Source organism: Lynx canadensis, chromosome F1, assembly GCF_007474595.2.
Source record: "Lynx canadensis isolate LIC74 chromosome F1, mLynCan4.pri.v2, whole genome shotgun sequence".
NCBI lineage: Eukaryota > Metazoa > Chordata > Mammalia > Carnivora > Felidae > Lynx > Lynx canadensis.
Genome location: NC_044319.2, coordinates 19,630,262 through 19,654,986, shown reverse-complemented (window position 1 = coordinate 19,654,986; position 24,725 = coordinate 19,630,262). Strand labels below are relative to the sequence as shown.

The 24,725-nt window shown below is 41.2% G+C and overlaps 1 protein-coding gene across 2 annotated transcripts in view; it reads right to left on the bottom strand.

The window, feature by feature from the left end:
* RASAL2 (RAS protein activator like 2) overlaps positions 1–14,955 on the bottom strand; it is a 364,251-nt gene extending 349,296 nt beyond the window's left edge. For both annotated transcript variants that reach the window (XM_030303462.1, XM_030303463.1), the window contains exon 1: positions 14,739–14,955. In XM_030303462.1, the coding sequence (XP_030159322.1) occupies positions 14,739–14,940 (202 nt within the window). In that variant the 5' untranslated portion in view covers positions 14,941–14,955. The remainder of the gene's footprint in view (positions 1–14,738) is intronic.
* Between the last annotated feature and the right edge of the window lie 9,770 nt (positions 14,956–24,725).

Here is a 24,725-nt window from a genome sequence, read left to right as displayed (position 1 = left end):
TACAATAGCCAAGAAGTGGAAACAACGCAGTATCCCTCAACAGATGAAGGAACAAACAAAATGTGGTATATACATACAAGGGAATATTATTTGGCCATTAAAAATAATGAAATTTTGATAGAGGCTACAAGGATGATACGTGCACTTTGTGAAATATGTCAAACACAGAAGGACAAATATTGTGTGATTCTACCTATATGTATTCCCTATGATAGGCAAATTCATAGAGACAGGAAGAAGAATAGAGATTACCAGAAACCAGTGGGAGGGGAAAAGGGACAGTTATTGTTTACTGGGTCTGGAGTGTTTCTTAGGGATAATGAAAAAAGTTTGAATATAGATAGTGGTGAGGGTTACACACACTGTGACTGCATATTTTTTTAAATATTTTATTTTTAAGTAACCTCTACACCCAATATGGGGCTCAAACTCACAACCCCAAGATCAAGAGTCCCATGCTCCACAGATTGAGCCCAGCCATGTGACCCATGACTATATTTGAACTGTATGCTTATAAATGGTTAAAATGAAATTTAGTATATATATTTTACCACACAAACACAAAAAAAGAACCTACTGGTTATTCAAGCATTTTCACTTTTATTCCTGCAGTTCACCGATGAAGAACTAAGTATCCATTAAAAAAAAATTTTTTTTTATTATTTATTTTTGAGAGAGAGAGAGAGAGAGAGAGAGAATGAATGAGCAGGGGAGGAGCGGAGAAAGAGGGAGACACAGAATCCGAAGCAGACTCCAGGCTCTGAGCTGTCAGCAGAGCCTGACATGGGACTGGAGCTCACAAACTGTGAGATCATGACCTGAGCTGAAGTCGGACACTCAACTGACTGAGCCATCCAGGCACCCCTGAATATCCATTAACAACATGGCTCTGAAAGACGCAGAGAAGCTAAGACCTACTGCTAACTCCTAAAACAATTTAGAAAAGCATTAAAATGCTACTTTAAACAGCTTGTGATACATTTTAATACAAACATATTAAATTGGAAACAATAACTATGAACGGAGATAATAAAGATAGGGTAATCTTTCAAAAAAGAAAAAGAAAAAAAAAAAAGTACTAGATTGGAACACAGATTCCAACCTTACCCAGATTCTAATCTTACTTCATGAAGAATATTTAAAGCATTAACTTTTTCATGATTATTTCCCCAATAAAATAGAGAAAGCTCAACCATGTTTCATAAATTTGTTGAAAGAAAAAAAAAACAAAAAACCAGGATATTTGAGACTATAGGGGGGAAAAAAGCAATTTTGTAAAAACATAATTTTATACAATATGGTTACAACTAAATGGAATAACATTACTGATTACATAAAAGAAACATGATTGCCAATTAAGCTACAGGAAAAGAAAGATTGTCAGCCAATAGATATAACATAGTAACGCCTCTTCAACGTGACACTCTTGACATCACAATCAAGGTGTATACCAAAAACACAACCTAAAGTGAAAATAACTAAAAATTTCCACTTAAACTGATTTACTTTGCACTTGGAAAAGAATGACTTAGGACTTCCAGGGGCTCCTGGGTGACTCAGTTGGTTAAGTGTCCAACTTCGGGTAAGGGGGTGATCTCACAGCTTGTGAGTTCAAGCCTAGCATCCGGCTCTGTGCTGACAGCTCGGAGCCTGGAGCTTTGGATTCTGTGTCTCCCTCTCTCTCTGCCCCTCCCCTACTCATACTCTGTCTCTCTCTTTTTTAAAAATAAACATTAAAAAAAAATTTTTTTTTAAAGAATGACTTAGCAAAAACAAAACAGCAAGAAATATAGCCATATCAAATCTTCTGGATTACCTATTTCAGTAGGAATCACCACAGATGATGCTATTCTTTCTTAACCATGTTATCAAGCTAGATTAAAAAATAAACATATAAATCTTCATTTCTATAAGAAGGAAAACTATCAAGTCTTTATGAAACCAGAAAATACTAAAGGTAGAGTCTTTTCTTAGATATTGAAACACGTCTTTCATTAATGGTTATTGTACAGGCCATCTTTTTGTTGCTCAGACTACTCACCAACTACCTGGACAAAACTAGTCCATTTCAAAACAGGAACATGCACTAGAAAGGCCTTGGGTTTCCTCACTCAGAGTCATCTTGAAATTTACAAATACACAGAAAATTGTGCACAGTAAAGCCTAAGGGAATCATAAGCACAAGATACTTACATATTATATCCTGTCCAAATTTAATTCAAACAAAATTTCCTGTAAGTACACAATATTAACTGGATACATTTCACTCTCGAACTGCTCGATACCATTGTTAAAAGTTCAACTACTTTGTTCCTTTCTAAATTTGCTCCTTTCTGATTTAGTAAGGCAAGCTTATGGTTATATATTATATGCTAAACGAAACAGGTGATAAAAGAATTTGAGTATGATTCCAACTATATAGAATTCTGAAAAAGGCAAAACTATGGAGGCAGTGAAAATAGCAATTGCCATCAGGTTGCCACAGGTTAGGGGGTAAGGGACATGGAGAGATGAATAAACAGAGCACAGAGGATAAAGGGCAGTAAAAATATTCTGTATGAGGGGCACCTGGCTGGCCCAGTGGGTAGAGCATGCAACCCTTGAACTTGGGGTTGTGAGTTCAAGCCCTGTGTTGGATGTGGAGATTACGGTGAAAAAAAAAAAAATCTTAAAAAAAAAGAGGAAGAAAATATTCTGTGTGACACTATAATAATGGATACATGTCATACATTTGTCCAAACCTATAGAATGTACACACCAAGAGTGAATTCTAACATGAACTATACCAGCTTCAGGTTATTTCAGTTGGAGAGTCTAACATTGTATAAATAAAGCCACAGTCATGGATTTGACCCTTAACCAGACCAACTGCTTTGACTCTATACTCATGTCCTTCCCTCCTTCATTTGGAAATGCGCCATTAATGAAAAGGAATACCATTGGAAAAACAACTCTATTTTTGAAAGGCAGTGTTGTTAGCATTAGAACCCTCACGACTTTTAATATGTGCTAAATAATGCTTAAGACACTACATGAAATCTATGTAAAAATACTTCATGGGGCGCCTGGGTGGCGCAGTCGGTTAAGCCTCCGACTTCAGCCAGGTCACGATCTCGTGGTCCGGGAGTTGATGGCTCGGAGCCTGGAGCCTGTTTCCGATTCTGTGTCTCCCTCTCTCTCTGCCCCTCCCCCGTTCATGCTCTGTCTCTCTCTGTCCCAAAAATAAATAAAAAACGTTGAAAAAAAAAATTAAAAAAAAAAATACTTCAATATGGTGAAAGTAGCAGTACAGAAGTAGGATTTAAATGATGAGCCAAAGGGCATCTGGGTGGTTCAGCCGGTTAAGGGCCGGGCTCCTGATTTCAGCTCAGGTCATGATCTCATGGTTCGTAAGTTCAAGCCCTGTATTGGGCTCTGCACTGACAGCGTTGGAGCCTGCTTGGGATATTCTCTTTCTCTCTCTCTCTCTCTCTGCCGCTCCCCTACTTGTGCGTGTGTGCTCTCTCTCTCTCTCAAAATAAATAAATATGAAAAAAAATTTAAAAAAAATAAATTATGAGCCATAATTTTATACATTTGTGGTGGGAATTGCCTTTAGGAAGGTCACACCAATTTGGCACTAACTTCTCAGGATTTTAAAAACATACTCTTTAGGGGTCGCCCAGATGGTTCAGTGGGTTAAGTGTCCGACTTCGGCCCAGGGCATGATCTCATGGTTCATGGGTTTGAGCCCCACATTAGGCTCTGTTCTGACAGTTCAGAGCCTGGAGCCTGCTTCAGATTCTGTCTCTCTCTCTCTGCCCCTCCCCCATGCATGATCTCTCCCTCTCTCTCTCTCTCTCTCTCTCTCTCAAAAATAAACATTTAAAAAAATTTTAATAAAATAAAAACATACTCTTCTAGGAATTCAGCGTAAGGAAATAGTGAGAAGTTCAATTTAAGCACTTGTACACAAAAACAATCAGTAGACTATTAATACAAAAATTTGAGAAATTGTTGATGTCTAAAATAGGATAATAGTTAAAAAAGTTATGTTGAATTAGACTCATTAACCAATTACATTTTCATATTATAAAGGGTCAGTAATAAAACAGCATGATACTGACATATCAATATAGATAGACCAATAGAACAGAGTAGAAAATCTTGAAAGAAACCAAAATACAAATGGCAATCTACTGAAGGATAGAGAAATCATCTTAAATCAGTGGAGAAAAGATGGATTATTGAACAAATGGTATTAGGACAACTGGAAAACCATCTTTCTAAAAATGAAATTGTATCTATATCTCATACCTTATGGCAGAATGAATTCCAAATGGATCAAAGATTTAAATGTAAAAAATGAAAGCAAAGAAGTACTGGACAAATCATGGAAGAATTATTTTATAACCTCAGACTAGGAAAGGCCATACTAACTGTAACATAAAATCACAAAGCCATAAAAGAAAAGACTGATACATTCAAATGCATAAAAATTATTTTCTCATGGCGGGGGAAGATAAATGAAAATATTGGCAACTCATCACAGATAAAAACCTCCTTAATTAATATGAGTTCCTACAAATCACTAGGAAAAAGACCCAATAACCAGTAAAAATGAGCAAAAGATATGTACAATGCACAGAAAAGGATATTTTTAAATGCCTCTGTGAGATAATCAATGTAAGAGATAGAAAAAATTAAACTATTTTTATCATTTAGATTGTCAGAATCAAAAATTCTTGATAATTCCCTATGTGTAGAGAGATGGGCACTCTCATACACTGCTGGTGAAATATAAATAGTTACAACCTGTAAGAAGAGCAATTTGGGATTATCTTTCAAAATTACAAGTATACATATCTTTGATAATGATTCTGTGAATTTTTTTTACAAAAATATTCATACACAAGCAAAATGATTTATATTCAAGATTATTCCCTGCACTATCACTTGTACCAGCAAATCTGGGGACTGGTTAAATAAATTGTGATTCATTCAGGCATTACACAGCCACAAAAAGAATGAGGAGCTGCTTTATACACTGACAGGAAACTATATCAAAAATATATCTGGGGCGCCTGGGTGGCGCAGTCGGTTAAGCGTCCGACTTCAGCCAGGTCACGATCTCGCACTCCGTGAGTTCGAGCCCCGCGTCGGGCTCTGGGCTGATGGCTCAGAGCCTGGAGCCTGTTTCCGATTCTGTGTCTCCCTCTCTCTCTCTGCCCCTCGCCCGTTCATGCTCTGTCTCTCTCTGTCCCAAAAATAAATAAACGTTGAAAAAAAAAATTAAAAAAAAAATATATATATATATCAATAAGTGTGTATAGAGAGGGAATGTGAGGCAGGAATAACACAAGGTGCAGATAAATTCTGTAACGGGTTATCATTTGTGTCAAAAAGGAGAAGAAAGCATACAGTAAAAACTATGATGATATCAATTCAAATATAAAGCAATTAACAGCTGGCTCCAGACCCCAGAACTCCCAGCCAACTTCCTTTGTCCAGTCCATTCATTAACCTCGGAAAAAAACATGACCTTGCATTTTTGTCAACGAAATTTTTTTGGACCCCAATCTTGGCAGAGTTTCTACATACCTATTTATCTGTTTCTCTGAGGAGGGAATAGGTATGGAAGGATATACAAGAATTTCAAACATTTATTGATTGTGCGAACAACGATTGCCTGCCAGACGGTAAGTGAAGGGTGGGGAGGAGGGGTTAGAGAGACCTCACAGAATATCCTTTTATATCTTCCAAATATTGAAAGAAGGAAATGTTATAGCTTTTTATTTTTCCTAATGTTTGTTTATTTTTGAGAGCAAGTGGGAAAGGGGCAGAGAGTGAAGGAGACAGAGGATCTGAAGTGGGGCTCAAACTCACAAACCGTGAGATCATGACCTGAGCTGATGTCAGACGCTTAACCGAATGAGCCACCCAGGCGCCTGTTATACTTATTTTTTAAATAAAATTTAAAAACAGGGGAGCCTGGGTGGCTCAGTTGGTTAAGCGGCCAACTTTGGCTCAGGTCATGATCTCATGGTTCGTGGGTTCAAGCTCCGCGTCTGGCTCTGTGCTGACAACTTGGAGCCTGGAGCCTGCTTCGGATTCTGTGTCTCCCTCTCTCTCTCCCCCTCCCCTGCTTGTGCTCTCTCTCTCTAAGGTAAGTAAACATTAAAAAAAATTAAATAAAATTTAAAAACAAAAATATGTTTGAAAAAACTTTAAACATTTTCAAAAACCTAAGAAATTACAATTAGAAAAGAGGCAAGATTTACAATATATGCGACATGAGGGGCGCCTGGGTGGCTCAATCCATTAACCATGGGACTCCTGATTTTTGACTCAGGTAGTGGGTTCGAAGTCCACATGGTGCTCTGCACTGACAGTGCAGAGCCTGCTTGGGATTCTCTCTCTCCCTTTCTCTCTGCCCCTCCCCTGCTTTTTCTCTTTCTCCCAAAATAAATAAATAAACTTAAAAAATATATATATGTGGGGCTCCTGGGTGGCTCAGTTAAGCATCCTACTTTGGCTCAGGTCATGATCTCATGGTTCATGGGTTCAAGGCCCGTGTTGAGTTCTGTGCTAACAGCTCAGAGCCTGGAGCCTTCTGTGTCTCCCTCTCTGCTCTTCTCCCACTCATACACTCTCTCTCTCTCTCTCTCTCAAAACAAAAATTTAAAAATAAATATTAAAAAAATATATATGCAATATGATACCAAACATATTTTAAAAAGTACATTTTTACACAGAAAAGACTGGGATAAAATACAACAGAATATTAAAAGAACAGTTATCTCTAAAAGGTATAACTACAGGTAACTTTAATTTTCTTTGCATTTTCCTACAACTCAAATTCTTTACATTAAGCACTGTTATATTCATAATAAGAAAAAAGGTATTAAATTTTTAATGATATGAATCAGAGAGGTCAGAAATTAAAAGGTAGAAAGTTATTAGGTATTACCCAGGGTTCTAAGTATCATAAATGAAACATTCAAATTTCCTTAAAACATTATTTGCAACTGCAAAATAAAGACTTTATGGATGGGGCACCTGGCTGGCTTAGTCAGTAGAGTATCCAACTCTTGATCTTAGGATTGTGAGTTCAAGCCCCACATTGGATATGTATGGAGCCTAATTAAAAAAAAAAAAAAAAAAGTTTAAAGAATTTATGGACAAAAAATTTAGAGATGAAACATATCTAAACATTCCTCTGCTCTACCTCTAACAATCACTATGAGATTATTCTCATCCTCCTACTTTCTGAATGTTTTGTCCATTTTTGTTTTCTGTTACCTAGGTAATGGTACTTCCAGCATTTCCCTTAAAGACTGTGAAACTAACAATCTGGTATTTCTCACTGTCGAGTTTTCCTGACCTTCAGCTTTGAAAGGCCATCTCCCTAAGGGAAAGCAGTAAGATCTAGAAGCTAAAACAAGAGGCTGAGGAATCTGAGGTTAGAGTTCTAATCCTGACAAACTGTGGAATTTGTCTCCAATTTTGGGAATAAGCTAAACTTCCTGAGCCAGTTTCCTTAATGAGGTAACCTAAAGGATTGTTTTGAAAAATATTTAGGACTATCAACTTTCAAGTTTCTTTTTAACTTCCCACACTATTCTTTTGAATTTTGTTCTCTTGCCTTATGTTAAACATTTTCCTTTGTAAATGTTTGCTCTCCCAAACACTATCTGCAAGTATTACCAATTTTTTAGACTCAGGAGTCAGTTAAGAGGGACTTTTAGAAATCCTACTGAAAATGACACGATGGGAACATGAGCAACGTTGAAGACAAATTATGGAGGAATAAGAATGCAATCAGGATCTAAACTGGATTCTTAGGAGCAAAGGACACTTGGGCAACTAATTTAAGTCACCAACACTTGGTCAGGGAAGGCAAAACTCAGACTCCTAACATCGGAACCCTGCTGTAGAGATAAGGAAGATGCTAAGCTGTGCAGCACGACCTAGCAAAGGAAGTTCTGTCATGCCTTCAAGGATTCAGTTTTTATTTTTGTTTACAGTAGACTCACTAACACTACCAACTTCACATCTTTTCCTCTGCCACCTTCATAGTGGATATTTCTTGATGGCTACCTTATCATTAGAAAATAAGCTACATTAGATTTGTAAAGCGTTCTCTACCTATAGGTCTTGCGAAGCACTTGATAGCCTTTGGGAAGAAAGGTGTCTTTACAAACATCAGAGAGCAATTATCCCTCTGCCAACACAAGGTGAAGCAATTTCAGTCGTGCCCTCAGCACACTTCCAACTCCTCCTCCTGGTTTACAAGACCAAACACCTCTCTAGTTACTTAAAAGTCATTCCAATAGGGAGGGACAGGGAACAGACAACTAAATTTTTTCTGGATTAACTCAGGCATTAGTTGAATGTTTTTTTTGTGGTTCACCTACTTTAAAAGGTGATCAAATCACTCTGTGCTACTGAAGAGAGCAACTGCAAAGAACAATTACATAAATCCTCGGGTTCAACTTACCTCATCCTTCTTTCTAATGAAAGAAAGCATTAGAAACCACTGCCTTGCCACCACTTCCTTAGGAATCTCAGTAAAACTTGCTCTGTCACATGAATTCCTTTTTTCTTAGCAAATCAATTTATTTCATTCAACATGAGACACAATTGTACATCATTTTTTAAAGTGTATGTGCTGAATTTTATGATGTAGAAAAGATAAAGGCAATCCTTATAAGATTCTCAAAAAAAAAATAATAATAAGTGAACTATTCCCAAACAGGTGCATTCTAGAACTTTGTATTATTTGTCAGAAAACGTACACATATCCTCAACTCCATACCCATAATTCCTAAATCCAAAAAGCTCTGAAAACGCTTTCTTCATAATTTCTTCAGCAGTAAAATGTGACCTTCACCCTACATAACACTATTTATAGTCTTATAACATACTTAGTGTGGATTTTTACTTACTTAACTACAGAGGTATTAACATGACTGATTCCTGGATACTGCTACAGACTCAATTAAGGGGTTTATGTCATTATATGTACACCATATTTTCTAAAATCAAAAAAATTTTGTGAATTTTGAAACACTGTAGTCCAAATGGTTATGGAAAAGAGATTATAAATGTATATAGTTCTATTCTTCAAAAATACTGTCATTCTTTGAAAATGAAATAGCAATAAACCAACATGACAGAGAGTAGAAAAGTACTAAGCTACAATAAAGGAAATTGTCCATGTCTGTAAATATTAACAGAATATACAATTTATTTTATTCTTTTAATTTTTTTAATGTTTATTTCTCAGAAAGAGTGATGGAATGCAAGCAGGGGAGGGGCAGAGAGAGAGGGAGACACAGAATCCGAAGCAGGCTCCAGGCTCTGAGCTGTCAGCACAGAGCCCAACACAGGGCTCAAACCCACAAACTGTGAGATCACGACTTGAGCCAAAGTTGGACGCTCAACCGAGCCACCCAGGTGCCCCAGACAGAATATACAATTTAAGTGAGATTTACAAGTTTTCTCTCAAAGGAAAAAAGGGAGAAGCATAAACAGTATATGCCAAAGCATTCTTTTTTTTTTTTAATTTTTTTTTTCAACGTTTATTTATTTTTGGGACAGAGAGAGACAGAGCATGAACGGGGGAGGGGCAGAGAGAGAGGGAGACACAGAATCGGAAACAGGCTCCGGGCTCTGAGCCATCAGCCCAGAGCCTGACGCGGGGCTCGAACTCACGGAATGCGAGATCGTGACCTGGCTGAAGTCGGACGCTTAACCGACTGCGCCACCCAGGCGCCCCTATGTCTAAGCATTCTTGATCATTCTCTCTTACTTCAGTGAACAATTTTCTACTCCTAATGTACATAAAATTTATTTGGAAATCATGGTAAATTAATGTGTCAACATTCAAAGCTAATACTACATCCTAAGTATTGAACTCAAACTTAAAATCCCAAGAATTGGTAAAATATTTATAATTATAAAAGTTCAATTTACAGTATTTGAGGAAATTAGAACACTTAAGTTACATGAACATGTTTGGGGATGTATTGGGTACACATTCACTGATTTTATTCAAACAATCAATTAGCTACAGCACACAAAACTTGGTTGAACAAATTCATTCATCCACACATTAATACAACACAGAAGTCATGCAGGGGGTACATAGTTAAGACATGTAAGAATAAGTGATTCACTGAGAATATTCAAAGTTAATTATGTTGAGAACATTCTGTATAAAACCAGTGAGTTGGTCACATCTAATTCATACTGGACCAAAATGAAATAACTTCCTGGACTTGTTAACGGGTTGCAATGTTTTAAGCAAAGACAGACATATTCTCTAAAAATGCAATGAAACATATCTCATCCTTTGTCTTCATTCATGAAACATAAGCAAAATTATTTACTATAAACAGGGAAAACTTCTGCCTCCCCCCTCAACTCCTATCTAGTCCATGAGAAATTTCTGCCAAATTCTCATTGTCACATTTCTAGAATTATACGGGATAGGATGCAGTATGATTAAGTCTCTCTTCTTCTGCTTGCTGAAATAGTACAAGCCTTTAGAAAATCTCCAGCAGATCCCTATCAGTCATCAATAAATAATGAGCTACATACTAGCTTAATGGTAAGCAATGATATTGATATTATTCATTCTATTAAGTGAATACGTTAGATAGTCCTGCTTATACTATTAAAATCAAAACTATGGTTTCTTGGTGAGCACTTTAGTGTGGTAACTGTATTTTCCCTCTAGTTATCGGAGAGCACATCTGTACATACACTTGCAGACCTGTTGTGCTGATGGGGGTAAAGCTCCAATGCATGTACTACTGGAGACTGGTATCTTCAGTTGCTCCCAGTGACCTGAGCTCGCCATCCATTCATGGTAAAGTAGTTAATTTTAATGTTCTCATTGTTTACCAGAAAGCACAGACAGGGAGGCTGGCTTTGCCGCTCCCGTTTCCTTTTGCTAGGCTGCTGTGCTTTTTCAGCCAATTGACTTTGCTTTGAGGCTATAAATATCTGAAAAATGTTCTGCATTTGATGCTCTTGGATTCTGCATCCATATTTAGCTGTTTGTGGCATGCCTTTGTTTAAGCTACTCTGCCACCCATAACAGTCAGTCAGTCAGGTTGGGATATGGATGGTCATAGGACAGATGGATCGACATTCAACAGACACTGACTATGAGCAAGGTACCAATCTGCTAGACACAGTGACAATGAAGGGGCTGGCAAGATAGGAATACAAAGACAAACTAGACAGACTTCCTGGTGTCAAACATTTTATAGTCTTGACAGGGCATGGGCACAATTTATTATAATACTATAATAAACAAATGAAACATTTTATAACTAAAAGGAAATGAAGGATAGGGCAGCATAAATATGTTCTCTTAGTTATGTCTCAAAGACATGCATTTGTGTTCTAAATATACATCTACCTATTATAAAGCTCTGACATATTCCAGACAAAGTTTTCCAATCCTGGCAATACACAAAACTCCAAATAGACGTATCATTAACAAAATAGTCAACAGCAAACTTAAAACAGTGCCTAGTCTTCAAATTTCATGAGGCAAACTAATAAAATATTGTTTTCAAAAGTTTCTGTTAAGGCATTAGGTGGGGGCGGGGAGGGGGGGACTGTTACTGCCATTTGTTTGTTTGCATATTGATTTCAAACATAAGTATACTATAGAGGATGTGAACCATAGCCAGAAGCCAGGATCACTTAATACAGCTCCTTCCTTACTTTGCACTTTTAAAATCCACATGGCTATTTCAGGTTAGGGCTCAAAACTAGATGAGCTACACCTGAGCAAGACCCCATTCCCCACCTTCCTATCTTGCCAAACACTTCAAACAAATATACATCTGCCCTCAACATTCCTGCTTTACAAAACTAAGTTCATTGACCTTTTGATAAAAGTGCTCCCCAGAAGCCCGTGACAATCATGATTTAAACTTATTAAGGGCTTTCTTGATGCCTGTCCCCAAGAGTCAGACTGGAATTGGTAGGCCAAGTTGTAGGTAAAATAATAGGGCAGGCCACAGAATCAGACAACTGTAAGGCTAAAATGGACCACAGATACCAATTACTCCAGATTCTACATTTTATGTAGAAACCTAGAGCCACGAAGTTAAAATTACTTACCCAAAGTTAGACAACCAATTTGTGGCAAAGACAGATTGAAAACCCCAGTTCTCAATCCCCAGTTGTATACTCTAGACTGGATTCCCAGTTTCTGAATTTCTTTTAAAAACATCAGACCAAACTCATTCATCTCCTTAAATTGTGTAGAAGAACCCAAATGCTCCAAAACAATCAGGATTTTGAACACGTAAGACAAACAAGTAAACAAAACAAAATGAACTAGTGTTTTCCAAGTCGATTTTCTACATGCTATTATTTTCACTTCAAAGCTTTTCAAAGTTATGCAACAGACAACTTAAAAACTAGCTAAGGACACAGAAAAGCCAAGAATCATTCCGATACTTTTGGGGTATTTATATCAAACTCAAGACAACAAAGTACTATCCAGGATGAGCTGCCTTAAGGGAGGGATAGTAGTACTAAACAGTAAATAAAAACAACCTCTAGGGGCGCCTGGGTGGCTCAGTTGGTTGAGCATCCGACTTCGGCTCAGGTCATGATCTCACAGCTCGTGAGTTCGAGCCCCGCGTCAGGCTCTGTGCTGACAGCTCGGAGCCCTGGAGCCTGCTTCAGATTCTGTGCCTGCCTCTCTCTCTCTCTCTGCCCCAACCCACTTACATTCTGTCTCTGTCTCTCTCAAAAATAAATAAACATTAAAAAAATCAAAATAAAAACAACCTCTAGTTAATCGATAGGAAAGACAAAAATGTTACAATGCAGTGGAAAGTCTGCAAGTTGACACTGAAATGCCCAGTACGTATGTGTGTGAGAAGAGAATATATGTTTATATACACATACTTAAGAATACACATACACACATACATACACGTATATATGTATACACACACACCCTCACAAATCTACCCCTTTAAAAGGATAACAAAAACATGCACATATTCTTATGGGATACATGCAAAGTACAGTAATTCGTGCTAGGTCTAGAATATCCAGACAGAATAGTTTTAGACACTGAAATACTAAATTATCATATACACATATTCTTGCGGTAACGGGGCCCTAACTCTAATTTTACATAAAAACCAATGTGCCAAAGAAATAAGGATAGAAAAGGATAGAATGGGAAAATGGTGTAACTACAATATACTCGAATTCCAGCTCATCTTCAGATCCTCATCAACACAACCTTTGTTACAAACTATCTGATAAGTGGGATTAGCAGGTGGATGGAAAATCAGGTACTAAAGTTTTTAATCTGCTGAGAATGAACTGGGTGACCCTGCATCATCTCCTGCTTCTTTGCTTTAATTCTTTCAGTTACTTAGAATAACATCAAAAACCACTTATAAACATCATACAAAATATAAAGTGGCACATACATAAATCCTCAAGAATTGGTTATAAGAGCTCCAAGATTCTTAGGACTAAAAGGGCCATTAAGAGATTATTTAATCCAATTCACCCCTTTTACAGATGAAGAATCAGAGGTTAAAAAAAAAAAAGTAACCTTATCTACCTCAAATCTCATAGCCACTTAGTGGCGGAATCAAGAACAAAACTCAAATTCTGGACTCCTAGTTCTGAGATCTGATAGGGATGGACTTGAAGTCTTGAAATGAACTGAACTATCCACAGAGATAACTTCTAAGTCTGGATCACTCCTGAGTAGTAAACACATATCCTCTTCAGAAGGATGAAGAAAGAAAAGCGTAATGTATTTGATCACTACAGGTGCAGATGCACGTGACTGGAGGATAACATCTTAACGCTGTGTTTGACTCCAGGTGCTTCAAATTTGCCCTCTTGCATTCAGCCACATTACTAACGTCTTGTGTTCACGTGAGCTAAGTGATAAACATCTTGACATTTCAAGATTTTGGAAAGGCACAGCCGAGTCCTGAATATCACCAGGCTATAAATCCTTGGGCTCTGAGTTTTCAAAGCCAGCTTGGTTTTGATGCCGCCACAAGTCTCCCCCTAATAGAATCTCATCATTCAGTTTTAATTAACGAGGTGGTTACTAGGAATGCAGAGAGGGAAAGTTTTAGTGTGTTCATCACTTTTAACTTGCTGAGTAGCAACCCAGTCACTTTACAAAGAGAATCCGAAACAATAGTGCAATCTGACACAATCCACACCCCTTGGACTCAGTGATTGCCTTTGGGCGAGTGAGGTTCAGAAAGAGGTTAGAGATGAATGAGTCTGTTCCCACCCAATAAATATTTTTTGGTTATCCTATTTTATTTTCTTATCCACTGCTAAGCTATTTCATGGTATCTTGGCTTCCAGCCTTGCGCCCCTCAAGAAACAGACATGAAACTCTGTTCACTTGATCCCACGGTGTGTTCCATCAGACTTCGGTTGACAGTTCCCTTGAAGTTACCACCTGAGAACTGAGTCTGCTTAGCCCAACTCCACCTTAAACTCCCTGCAGGTGCGTGAGAAAGGTCCATAGACCGTCCTGAAAGGACACCTCTCTCCCGAGTGCCAGTCTGGAGAAACTTGTTAGAAACGCACGCCGCAACAAAAAAGGGATGTGCGAGACTGACCCACGATGGATGGGGACTGAGGCCAGGACTGGAGCCTAGGGATGAATTTCAGCGCGAGCAAAGGCAAGAAACACCAGCCTCTATAGGGTGGCCTGCGGTCCTTACCGTACACCCGGACCCAGCTCTGTTGCTGGCACACGGACTCCAGCAGGATCCGATCCAACATGCCTCCAGCCACGGCCCCGCCGACTGGGACAACCGTTTCCAGCTCCTCCGGAGGCAGCGGCGAGTCAGACTCCAGCCCGGGGAACATCTCCGGCCAGGACAGCGCCTCCGCGGCTCCTCCGGACGACGGGGAGAGCTCCATGGTGCCCCGGAGGGACAAGGCGGCGGCGGGGCGGGCGCGCGGCTCCGCGCCCTGCCTGCGGGAAGGGGAGGAAGAGAGCGCAGCGGCGGGGGGCAAGCACCCGAGCGGCAGCCGGCACCGACGCGGCTCACCTCCTTCCCCGCCGCCCACTGCCCGCGGCTCGGGCGCTGCAGCCCACCTGCAGCCAGCGGGCGGGACCCAGGCCGGGAGGCGGATCCAGCGTGGCCCCGGCCGGGGGTGGGTCCGGGCTCAGGTGTGGGTCCCTCCCGGGAGGGGACGTGGAAGGACCCGGGAGGGGCGGCTCGCCCGCCTGCCCCCGCGGAGCCGCCTCGCTCAGCCCTCGCCGGCGTCTCTCGCGGCCAGACCGCGCTACGGCTGGGGATGCAGTGGGGCCGGGCAGGGCAGGGCTGGGGGCGTCGCCGCCAGGGGCCGCCCCCTCTGACCGGCTCCCGCCGCCGCCGCCGCCGCCTCAGAGGCTCGGAGGGTCCGCTCCCTCGGGGAAGGGGGGCGGTGGCCCCGGGTTCTCGCCCGCCAGTCCTCGGCCCCCACCCCAGGAATGAGCCGGCCCGCCCCCTAACTCTCAGGCCACGGCTCGCGCCGCGGCTCCGGCTCCGGCTCCGCCACCGATCCCACAAGCCCGGCAGCCGCGGCGGTGGCGGCGGCAGGCGGCATCCCAGGGTGATAGGCCGGAGCAATCGAGGGCCGAGGGCCCGGCCGCGTGTGCAATCGAGTAACGAAGCGGAGGAGGAACTGCCACCGAAGGCAGGAAAAATCGGACACCGAGCTATTCATCCGGCCGGTCCCGCCTTCTTGCCAAAGACCCTCTCTGCGCCCGGCCGCCCGGCTGCGCGCGGTGCGGGTCCCGCCCGCTGCCGCGGAAAGTGGGGACGGCGCGGGGAGGCGGGGAAGAAGAGGGGTGCGGGAAATTTAAAAAGCGAGGAAAAGAGCTTCCCTTCCCCTCTTCCCACCCCTTTCCCTTCGCGTAGTTATTTCTGTATTCATTTATTTGGACCGACATTTCTTTCTTACTGGAGGAAGAGATTAGAGAGGCTGCTTTATTTTACAGTTGCCGTTGGGGGAACGCCTCCTTCCTTCCCAGAGACGAGACTTGGCAACGGGGTCTGGATTGTGGGATCCGCGCTCTGCGCCCTGTCCGCGCCGAAGCTGGACTTGTCATCGGTTTAGAATAGCAGGGTTAAGAAGTGTGGTGTGGATGGATGGACGGGCCTCACAAGAAATGCTCAAAAGCCCAGTATTAACCAAACATGTTTCTCTTTTTTTGCCTTTGATCTTTGTGCAATATGTTGGCTTCCTCCCCCTCCCCCCCCAATGATGTCACATGCGTTTTATTTTTGGTCTGTTTGGAGACCGTCTCCTTTGACCTTGGCTTTAATTTTCTGCCCACCCAAGGCGGTATTCACTGGTTCAGGTTAAAGAGATTGCTGGCAAAGTAGTAATAATTTTTAAATCGAAAAGTAACAACTTAACCAGTGCCTCGCACGTAGTAGGTCTCCAACAATGTTTCTTGAACATGCTGCTTGAAATGGAGCAGGAGTTCCACAAGTATATGTTTTGTTGTTGTTGTTGTTGTTTAACACATTGTGAGAGGGCATTTTCCCTCCCATTTCTTCCTACTTTGCACAAAAAAGACTGGTCTACAACGGGATATTTTTGTTTTCTGGTCTTGTGGTATCCTGGTATGTTGTTTGGGCTTATCAAGAGCTATGAGGATGCATTTTGTAATTTTCTCCAAACTGTTTAGGGAAATAGTATTTCAAAGCAGGAAGTGACCTTCGAGATAAGCTCATTCTGCCTCTCCTTTAATGGTTGAGGAAACTGAGGAACAGCCAGGTTAGCTGGCAAATCAACCACCACTACAAATAGGTCTGCAATGATACTGCTCATTTCAACTTTGTTCCCTCAAGAACCTTTTGTGATTAAATTTGCTGATGCATGCTTTGGTGAGGTACTGGAGGGATCATTTCCACTATCCAAAACCCTGATTTCATACTGACTCCACAGTCAGATTTGCAAGTCTAAATCATTGTATTCTTCAGTCTCGAGTGGACATGGGAAGGTATTGAAGCTAGGAGATTACAAGGCCCAGCACTAAACAGTGCTAGAGCATTTTTATTTATACTAAATTACTGCTGAAGTCATGCTAACAAGTCAGAGAGTAAGTGGATAATGGGCATCAGGTGTACAAATTTGAGCACTCTTTATCAGTCAATATGTAAGGAATTTATTTAGCCAAGAAATTATCTCAAAGCAGCATTAGGAGTGGTGTATGAAACATTCACAGTTCCCCCCTCCCCCCATCTTATTCTCTTGGTGGCGTCATCCATTGTTGAGCTGAAGAAAAAGCTTCTGCCCCCTCAGTAATCCTACTTCTTCTAGACTCTACAAATTCCAGTCCCTGCTTCACCTCCCCATCCTGACCCCAGACTAGCCGCAGTGATTATCTAATTGCCTAAGTAATAGTATGTCTGGAATTTATCTAATGTTTATAACTTAAAGAGAAAATACTTCGCAACCTGAACAATACGTCTGTGAGATAAGCAGAACCAATATTTTTTAAATCTCCATTTAGTCAATGAAAAAAAGTGAAACATAGAATTCTATTAAGCAACCTGCCTAAAAGTAACATAGCTGGTTATGTTACTAGTCTCCTAAATTTTTAATTCATTAATGGATCTGGATTCCTTAAGGTTTTTGTTATTTTCCCACCCTTTGGTGGGTAGAGTTGTACTAACAGTTGCGGAGCCAAAAGCAAATATCCCATGGTTTTTGCAAACTATTATCACTTAAGAAAATTATTGAAGAAAAAACAAACACAAGTGACAAACTAATTTGCATAGCAGGAAAGCAGTTAATCCTACTTAGATTTATACCAGTGGTATCTCCCTGGTGTAATCCCAGATCTTAATGTGAACATAAATCCTTGGCTGATAAAGTCTTAGTTTACATTGTAGTTTGCAAACAGGCCTTTGTGTGTGAACTACAATAGAGCTAAAGTCTCATTTCCCAGCCTGCACTGCCCCCTCCTCCTTTCCTCCCTCTAGAGTTTCAGACACTAAGCTCTCAGAGGTGATCTACATATTTATTGTCGTTGGAATTCAACTCCAAGAATCAAACCCAAGCCCCAGGACAAGTGGGAACTAAAAACTGGGGAACTGCGAAGGAGAAAAACTAATAAATTCCCCCAAGTAATAGGCTGAGATTTTCAAAAGAAAGAGGCCTTGGTTTCTGAGAACACATTCCCAATCCAGGTTTCCTCTCTCTATCCTAATGTAGAGCATACCTGTGAAAGCTTTCCTAAACTGAAATGACATAAAGCAATGAAGCACATACCATTAATTTATATGGAAATTTTTTTTCAGTTTATTTATTTTGAGAGAGAGAGAGCACGAGTGGGGTAGGGGCAGAGAGAGAGAGGGAGGGAGAGAGAGAGAATCCCAAGCAGGCTCCACACTGTTAGTGTAGAGCTTGATGCGGGGCTCGAACTCACGAACCATGCGATCATGGCCTGAGCCGAAGTCAGGTGCTTAACCGACTGAGCCACCCAGGGGCCCCTATATGGGAAATTTTTTTGAGCATTCCAAGACCTAAAAAATAACCTATTTTAGGCTTTTCTGATACCTTAGAGCCCCTCTTGCTAACGGATGCACAAAATAAATCAAGATAAGCATAGATGCTCACAGACACAGTTCAAAGCTATGGTGGCTTGATGCTGAGATGCTGAGTGTAGTTTCAGGGGAAGGAGCGTGGGGGCGCTACTCTCACTGGTCAGGATGCCTGCTGTCTGTTTAATGGGCTCTCACTGCAAACCCTGAACGTTATTTTTCTGTTCGCCTTTTTTCATACAGTGAAAATCCTCTTTGGATTTCTTTGGGTTAGTAAAAACAGGTACTAAGATAGATCTTTCGTAACAGCAAAGTCACATAATGTGAATTTTCAAAAGATGCCTGTATTGAGAGATGAGGATTTGGAATATTGGCTATCACAAACTGAGGACTAAGTACTTGTCCAATTTTCTCCTCTGTTCACCTGTCAGAAAACACACACATATAAGGGGTTCCCTCATCACACGTGCTCTTAACTATTGTAGTCAGTCCCTTTTAGGCTCTCTAGACACCACTTCTAAGCAGCTAATCCCCCAAGCAGTAATGCAGCATTTAAAGTGTGGTTCACCAGCTGCTCCCTTTCAATATTCTCTTTCCCCTTGGACACAATGAGGCAGCGCTCTTCTGATTATACTCTGTAACACCGACCATGCCCAGTTCATCATAAGGGAAGAATTTAGACATTTGTCAAGATCCTCATCTGTCTTGCTCCTGCATCAGTCTGCAATTCCCTGTTGATCTATTTATTCACTTCTGTGGTTTCAACTCACACTTGGATAATGTGGACTTTAACACATCCACCCCCAGCCCCATCCACAGGACTGAGGTCCAGTCAGGAGTTTCTAAATGTTGGATACCTCCACCAAGATATGCTTCCTGTACTTCAGACTCAGTGCATGGAAAGTGAACTCTGCCCCTCTTTCCCCTGCCCAAACACCCTTCCCTTCTTGACTTTCCTTTTTTTTTTTTTCCTAACGTTTATTTATTTTTGAGAGAGAAAGAGCATGAACCGGGGAGGTACTGAGAGACAGGGGGACAGAGGATCTGAAGTAGGCTCCGTGCTGACAGCAGAGAGCCTGAGAAAGGGCTCAAACTCATAAACTGTGAGACTATGACCTGAGCGGAAGTCCGAAACTTAACCGACTGAGCCACCCAGGAGCCCTTGAATTTCCTTTTCGTGTCAGTGGAACTAGTAGGTTCTACCTCAGACTTGCTTAAACATGGAGTTACCTTTGAATCTTCTCCTCCACCCTAGCTAGCATAAATCCAACCCCTGCTTTCCATTCCTAGTGACCATTCTGGCTCAGGCCTGGTTAGCTTTCACCATGCTAAAAGCATTAGCTTTTTAGCTGTCCTCCTTCCCCCCGAGGCCTTTCTACCTCCAGTTTATCCTGTATTCTGCAGTAAGTGAATTATCCTAAAGCACAGTTCAGACCAGGTCACATCCAAGTTCAAAAAAACAGCTCCCTGCTACCTGTTAAGTAAAATGTATGTTCTACCGAGATTAAAAGGGCCTACCAAATAGTCCCAAGTCACCATTGCTTCCTGACCCATTGCCTGCATCCAGCCAGCACAAATGTCCCAGGATTCCCCAAATACATTCAGCACTTTCCTTGTTCCTTGCTTCTCCTTGTTTCTTATATCAGTAATGTCCTTTCCTCTATCTCTGCCTGCTAAAAACTTGCCAACCTTCAAGCTCCCCTTCCCCCTGCCAAGTAAATGCCAGTGTCCTCCTCCAGCAAGTCATTTCCTATCCTCCAACCTGGCAATGATCTCTGCCCCTCTGAGTTCCCATGGCATTTGTTCCTGTCTGTCTGCTGGCACCACTCATGTATATATTGTGGTAGAGTCCTCTGTGCAACTCTAATATCTGCTATTAGGTCATAAGCATCTAGAGGGCAGAGGGCTTGCATTATTCATGTTCATCCCCCACAGTGTCTTTCACATATCAACCCCTCAATGAAACCAGAAGCCAGGAAGCAAGAAATTAAACTGCAAAAGAAAACCTGGCTGGATTAATAAATGTTTGGGGCAAAAGACACTTTAAAAAATCAATTTGGGGCACCTGGGTGGCTCTGTCGGTTGAGCATCCAACTCTTGATTTCGGCTCAGGTCACGATCTCACAGTTTGTGAGTTCAAGCCCCTTCATGGGGCTCTGTGCGGACCTTGCTGAGCCTACTTGGGATTCTCTGTCTACATCTTTCTCTGCCCCTCCCCCGCTCTCACGTGTGAGTGCACGCACGCTCCCTCTCTCTCTATCTCTCTCCCTCTCTCTCTCTCTCTCAAAAATAATGGAAAAACATTTTTTTAAATAAAGTAAAATCAAATAAATCAATTCAGTGAACCCAGCCATGCAACCCCCATTCTCCCCTCCTGCCCTCATTAAAAAAAAATAAACATACCCAGACCCAGGAGTATGACATGGCTTGCCCAAGGTCACACAACTAGTGACAGAGAAAGGGTCAGAATGCAGAGCTCCTGAATCCCAACACATCAACCCCAACAACAGATCGTTTGCTTTCTGCTCTCCTCTGTCCTTCTCTGAATGGATAATTTTCTTGTTGATAAAGTTTTTCTCAGCAAAGTAATCTTATTCTTTTACGTATTATTTAAGCTTAAAGCATTTGTGCCATATTCCTGGCCCCACATATAATTTTAGCAAAATTATACTTTTTTTTTTCTAAACCAAAGGACCAAACAGAGACATCAGAGAAACATCTGGTCTGATTCATCAGGGTAGCAGCAACATTTCTATTTATACATGAGCACAGCCCTATCTTTGTAGCTCTCAGCTGTTCCTCATTGCTCACTATGTTCCCCTTTTCAACCTTGTCTGTCCCTCATCAAGAGAGCATCCTGCATCCTGAGTCTTAAACAGAAGCTAATGCAACAAAGGAAATGGATTCCCTATTCCCTAGAAGAGGTCTGTATTTAAAAGGAACTATTTCTCCACTTTCTTATTGTCTTTATTCAAGAGCATAGGACAGCAAGCCTCAAGTACTTGGGTGACTGCTATTTGTTTCATGGCATTTTGGGTACAAAGAAGTTGGATTTAAAAAAACAAGCTATGGCATGAATTGTTTGGAAACAGGTCAGGTAGAAAGAATATTTTAAATGGGGAAACTGAGGGTGATGTAGAGAACATAAGGAATACTGACTCTCCTCCAGCAATATTTGATGGTGGTATAAATTAGAAATTGTCTGATCCTAGGCAGTCATCAGTACCAAGAAAAGCTTAGGAATCATCCTGAGTTTTGTGAGTGCTTTTTTATACGTGACCCATGTCTCTGAAAATAAGGTCACTGTTTGTACCAACCAATGACAATATCATTTGGGAAAGCAGTTGAACAGACCAGAGACAAACAGACCTCCATCAGTCATTTCTTCTTGGCAAACATAAGAATGCAAAAAGAATAAAAACACTCAGACGGAACCCACAAGGACGTCTGACATCAGGGCCTAATTAAAACCTTTAGAGGTCCTAAGCTCTGAAAATAATCAGGTGCCCACCTCACCCCATGTAATTAAAAAAACTTTTTTACAAAATGTTAGAAAGAGCAACAAAATCCTGATTTATTTTTCAGTGATGACCACTACAGAACTTGTTTTAGAGATGGCAAATACCAAACTCTTAAAAATGCTGTACGTGTTTTCTGTGTGTTCCTATGTCTGCCAGTGTTCTAAACACCACATCTTTTGAGTAATCCGGCCCTGTCTAGAATACACAGTACAACTATCTATTAACTAACACAATCTATGAAGGGGGTAATCTTTAGCAAATCAATTTTTGTGTGTCTCTAGTAACTATAGAAACACTAAGTGACTTCACCCTAGCCAAAGAAAATGATCACTTCCTTAGCTTTGTGGTTCTAAAGAGTCCTCAAAAGATGCAATTAAAAAAAAAAAAAAAAAGGCCAAATGATTCTAGAGGAGAGATTTTTTAAAGTGATTCCACTGTCCTCATACTACCCTGAGAGCAATATTGTAATTGATCAACATGTAGAGGTTACACTTGCCTATTTTCATTTTGCCTCTGGTATAATCAAGGTGCCAAGACATCAGTTACAATCGCCAGAGCCTATTTAAGACTCTTGTGAGCAAAGACAAATAAATCCAAAATATATTCCTAGTTGCCCATCAACTCAATATGGATAAAGATGACTATCATAGCTTCTGAATGTCTCGCCATTATTCGTCAGGGTTGATTGCTAGTATTAAGAATAAGAAATATGGAAAGTTTTGTTTGGTTTTGGTTTTGGTTTTTTTTTTTTTGTCACTTTCCCATTGGCCCCTAACAGGACATCCTTAGCAGGACAACTAGGCAGGATCTAGAAGTTTAGAAGCTAGTAGTCAGAAAGTGGGCTTTGGGAATTCAAGATTGCTGAGGTGCGATGTCTGAGTGATGACATAATATGGAAGGTGGTCCCGGGAAGTAGATAACTCAAGTACAGCGGAGGACAAGATCACTAGGGTTAAGGAGGTACAAAAATAGGAAGCTAAGATACTGAACTCTTAGGATGGTGGTAGGAAGTGAGATAAAGAGGACAACTATAAGTTTAGCTTCAAAAGCTTTGGGGAATGAGGGGCGTCTGGCTGGCTCAGTCGGCAGAGCACGTGACACTCGATCTTGAGGTTGTGAGTTCAAACCCCATGTTGGGTGTAGAGATTACTTAAAAATAAAATCTTAAAAAAAAAAGCAAGCAAAAAAAAGCTTAGGGGGATGAAAGGAAACCACCAGGAGGTTGGTTAGCGGCAGGAAGGGGGAGAGGGTAGAGCTCATCCTTAAGAGAAGGATGAGCTTTTACAAGACAGTCAAAGAGTGATGGTCTGGAAGTAGCATTGGGAGGCCAGCCAAATGCCAACTGCTGCCTCTTGACTCTTTCAACGTAACAGCAGAACAGAGAGAAAAAACAGCCCCAACTAGGGGAATTTGCAGGGTACATCCTAGCTTTGAAGAAGACTCCTTCATTCAAGGCAAGAAGTGGAGAGTAAACTTTCAAGAAGAAAGAAATATTAAGAATGTATTTTATTTACAATAGAATAATGGTCCCTGATGGCTCAGTGGAAAGGGTCATGAAGGGGTTTATAGCAATACACGCAAGAGATGAGAAAGGGGCTTCATAGCAATAAGCTGGAGAAGTTAGAAAGTTCTAAACCATCAAGGGGAGAAGGGTAAAAGAGAGGATAGGTGACTAGAAACATTTTCCTTTCAACCGGCGACTAAGGATTATGGGGATTAGAGAGAGATGGGCTTCAAGTGTTATACTTTGGTGCGTGGTTTTTTTTCTGCCCCGTTTAGATACAGGTTCTCTGAGAGATGTGGGGCACATGACTGGCTCAGTTGGTACAGCATGCAACTCTTGATCTCGGGGTTATGGGTTCGAACCTCACATTGGGTGTGGAGATTACTTAAAAATAAAATTAAAAAAAAAAACCACAGAGATGTGGTGACAGCTGCAACAGGAGAGGCCTTAAGTCATGTTTTCGGAGCTATGTCTCTGTCTGAGATGATAGCAACAGGTCTAGTTACAACAAGGTTTCTTTCGGGCGCCTGGGTGGCTCAGTCGGTTAAGCGTCCGACTTCAGCTCGGGTCATGATCTCGCGGTCCGTGAGTTCGAGCCTCGCGTCAGGCTCTGGGCTGATGGCTCAGAGCCTGGAGCCTGCTTCCGATTCTGTGTCCCCCTCTCTCTCTGACCCTCGCCCATTCATGCTCTGTCTGTCTCTGTCCCAAAAATAAATAAACGTTAAAAAAAAAAAAAAAAAAAAAAACAAGGTTTCTTTCTAAGTTTGTGAATCAGCAAAGGGGCCATTTCTCCATTTCGTGAGAATTCAAATCTGTCAATCTCTTTGTTTTATTCCTTGACTGTCTTAGTCCCAAGTCCTGCCTGGGACTAATGATTGACATCCAAAGTACTCACACCAATCTCTTCCATTCCCTTGCACCCTACACATGCTACAGATTCAAGCTCAACTGAGCCCTCAGACTCTGTCGATCCCTTAGCTTGTCTGTGGTCAGTTCCATCCCCGTTCTGTTTAGTAAATACACCTGAGCTTTGTCTCTCTCCGCAAGACCTAGTCAACACCCAGCTCTCATTCCCAACAAATGTTTCTGTCTCCCCTTTAAAGGAGAAAAATGGAGGCCACTGAGCAAGAAATCCTT